The sequence below is a fragment of the Eucyclogobius newberryi genome, unplaced genomic scaffold (assembly GCF_026437365.1).
Source record: "Eucyclogobius newberryi isolate DKJ021-1_F unplaced genomic scaffold, fEucNew1.0.hap1 SCAF_1, whole genome shotgun sequence".
NCBI lineage: Eukaryota > Metazoa > Chordata > Actinopteri > Gobiiformes > Gobiidae > Eucyclogobius > Eucyclogobius newberryi.
The window spans coordinates 23,027,564-23,030,637 of record NW_027315723.1 but is presented as its reverse complement, the minus strand read 5'-3'; the positions used below and the strand labels follow the sequence as shown (position 1 = coordinate 23,030,637).

The following is a 3,074-nucleotide window of genomic DNA, read 5'->3' as shown; positions in this document are numbered from 1 at the left end:
TACCAGATTGCACCAAAGTTCTGTGATGTCTGGAGTGTGGGGCAAACATGCTGAAGCAGGGAGATTGTCTGTCTCAGGTGACAATCAACCGAGTTCCTTTGTTCTTTGAGCTGTTCACTGGTCATGTACAGACCATACGGCGCTTGATGGCGCCTTGCAGTCTGATGAAGAGCATTAAAACTCTGAACATATTCATTATATGTCACATTAAAGCAGGAAGTAAGTTTCTGTCCAACTTAGTAAATGGCTTCTGATTAGTCCATCTCCAAAGTCAGAGAATTCAGGTGAGGGTATGAGAATGGGACATTCTTTCTACAATCTTGAGGTGAGGTACAAAATGTGTGTAGACCATGTGTAAATAGATGGATTGTGATTGAAACAATTAGGGAAGTAAATATAAAGATAACAAAATAAAATTACAATTGAATCAAAACAACAAATGTTATGGACCGACCCATAATATACACTTGTAAAATCAGGATTTATTGCAATTTGGAGTTGGCAAAATTCCCCATGAATATTTTCCCTGAGATAATCATTCTAAAAGCAGCTCTGAACCAGCTGTAGAAGAGACCGTAGATAAAAGGGTTGAGGGTTGAATTTATGAGCGCGAGCCAGTTTAGGAGTTCAATGAATGCCAGGGGCAGGAACGAACCAGGGCTGAAAGACATGACAGGCATACAAATGTAGAACGGTAACCAGCATAACAGAAATAACCCCATCACCATGGCCAAAGTCTTGGTCGCTTTTCTCTCCATAGTTCCACTCTGAGTTCCTTGGATGCTGCGTGCCTGCTTTTGTGCAACAAGGAAAATCTTAAAATATATACACAACATTACAAACACAGGTCCATAAAAGGCAAAAATAAGGCTTATTATATTTACAAGTACAACATCAATGAAGCAATTTCCTTCACACCGTTTTTGATTCATGACTGTAAGACCTATTCCATTAAAAGCTGAAACAGTCCAGCTAACCAAGATCATAATTAAAATGACATTGTCAGTTATTTTTGCTCGATAAGTCAGAGGCTGGCAGACGGAGTAATACCTGTCAATAGAAATACAACACAAGTTAAGAATAGAGCAGGTGCACAAGGAAATGTCAAAAGTGCTACGGACTATGCAAAAAAAATCTTTTTCAAACCGACACAAGCTAAATGAGAAGTTTAAAGTTAGAGGGAAAACTACAAATCCAACCAGCAAATCTGCCACAGCTAAAGACAAAATAAGATAATTTGTTGGAGTGTGGAGTTGTCTAAAATATATAATAGAAATTATTACAAGAAGGTTGCCACATATTGTGATTAAAGATAGAACACCAAGGACAAAATGCAACGAGAAACATAGAGCTGAAGGGTTGTCTGTCAATACGAAGGAATTCACATTAAGTCTATGGCATGGGTGTATTTCAATATAGCCATCAGTCCCGTTCATCTGCTTTCCTATGTCCATCTTTGTTAATAGCAAATAAAAATGTAATTATTAGTCTTGATGGCAATGACCAACTGCAGCAAAGGAGATGCATATCATATATTTATTAGTTTTCATTGATGACTAATGTAAAAAAAAAAAAAGGTTTTGTCCAATCAGAGAATAGATTATATCATGTGATGTAGCTTGAAATGTCTGTTTCAAAGATACAGAAACATAAATTGACTGACTGTATCAGCAGAAAATGTCAACATTTAAGAGCTGAGAATAAAAAGGGTGCAAATGAAATGTTGTCTAACATCGTATTCATTATCAAATGAACTGACGAGCCATAGTACATTTTTACCAAAATATTCAATAAGATGTTTGGTTGTTAATGATAATAATAATAAATATAGCCGCAAGTGGCAATGATCGGCCCTCGCCACGCCGCCGCCACGCCGCAAGAGGAGGGGGCGCTAACGCTCCCCAATTGTCCTTTTATTACATCTACTGCTGAATCTGTGACGCTGTCACATCTTCTCCCCTTTGTTTTACCATCAAAAAGCAATTTTATTTTGAATTCTTGGCAAAATGTGCGGCTTTGCCGCACAGACACCGTGACTCTTTGAACAAAAATGTGGATAACTTTTGATGGTCCACCCCTGAAGATGAGTCTCACCAAATTTCAGGTTAATATGTCTAACGCCCTAAGAGGAGTTCGTGAAAGTATAAAGTGTAAACATGTTCTGGCGATTTCCCCATTGGAATAACATGGAAGGTTTTGGTCATCGTTACGGCAAAGCCATAACAATTATGACATGGGTCTCATTGACTTTTTTGATGGGGATGCCAAAATTGAGTTGTGTGTCAAATTTCATATAATTTCGCAAAACTAAATATTTAACCTCCATATAAAATCTGTAGGGGGCGCTGTGGCTCCAAATTAATTTATTTCACTTCAAGTAGGTTTAGGGCAAAGAGTTTAACAACTGATTCTAATTTGACGCAATTCGGACTTTATCTGCGCAAACGGCAGAAATGTTAAATTTGGGAGATTTCTGAAACAGCCGCAAACTGTAGCAATGTAATTTTGGGGTATCAATGTAATTTGGATAACTTGTGATGTCCCACTCTTCAGTAGCATTTTCACCAAATTTCAGCTTTTTAGGGCCAACGCCCTGGGAGGAGTTCGTAAAAGTACGACGTTTGGAAAAACTCCGAAGTCATGTTTAGCCATTTTTGAAGCAATATAATATTTTTTACTTCTCTTGTCACCATCTACCTCTGCGCCAAATTTCATGATTCTACGATCAGATTTTTTTGGGGTCATTTCCCATCTCTCAATGCATTTTTGGTACATTTGGGGGCGCTGACGCGCCAATTTTTTTAATTTTAGAAAAAGGAAATAGCCAGAATGTAGAGAGGCACGATTTTTAGAGGTGTGAACATTTTTGTGACTTTTCGTCAATGTTCACTGGGTGAAAAATAGGGGGGTTGGTCCCGAGAAGAAGAAGAAGAAAGAAAGAAAGAACAATATTCCGATGCGAAAACAATGTTTCCCATTTTTCAAATATCATAAACTATACATTTTCGGAAAGCGCTCGCGCTTTCCTACCTCATGGTGTGGGTCCCTGGTCACTGACGGGTACTTTCGTTAAT

At 38.2% G+C, this 3,074-nt stretch overlaps 1 protein-coding gene across 1 annotated transcript; it reads right to left on the bottom strand.

Moving 5' to 3' along the window:
- Nucleotides 1-482: 482 nt before the first annotated feature.
- On the bottom strand, nt 483-1,454 carry LOC140363436 (trace amine-associated receptor 1-like). Its single transcript, XM_072449998.1, has one exon. The coding sequence runs from the start codon at nt 1,452-1,454 to the stop codon at nt 483-485; it is 972 nt and encodes a 323-aa protein (XP_072306099.1).
- Nucleotides 1,455-3,074: the final 1,620 nt, after the last annotated feature.

What these genes read in the sequence shown, in the direction of transcription:
- LOC140363436 (XM_072449998.1), bottom strand. Translation starts at nt 1,454, where the DNA reads ATGGACATAGGAAAGCAGATGAACGGGACTGATGGCTATATTGAAATA.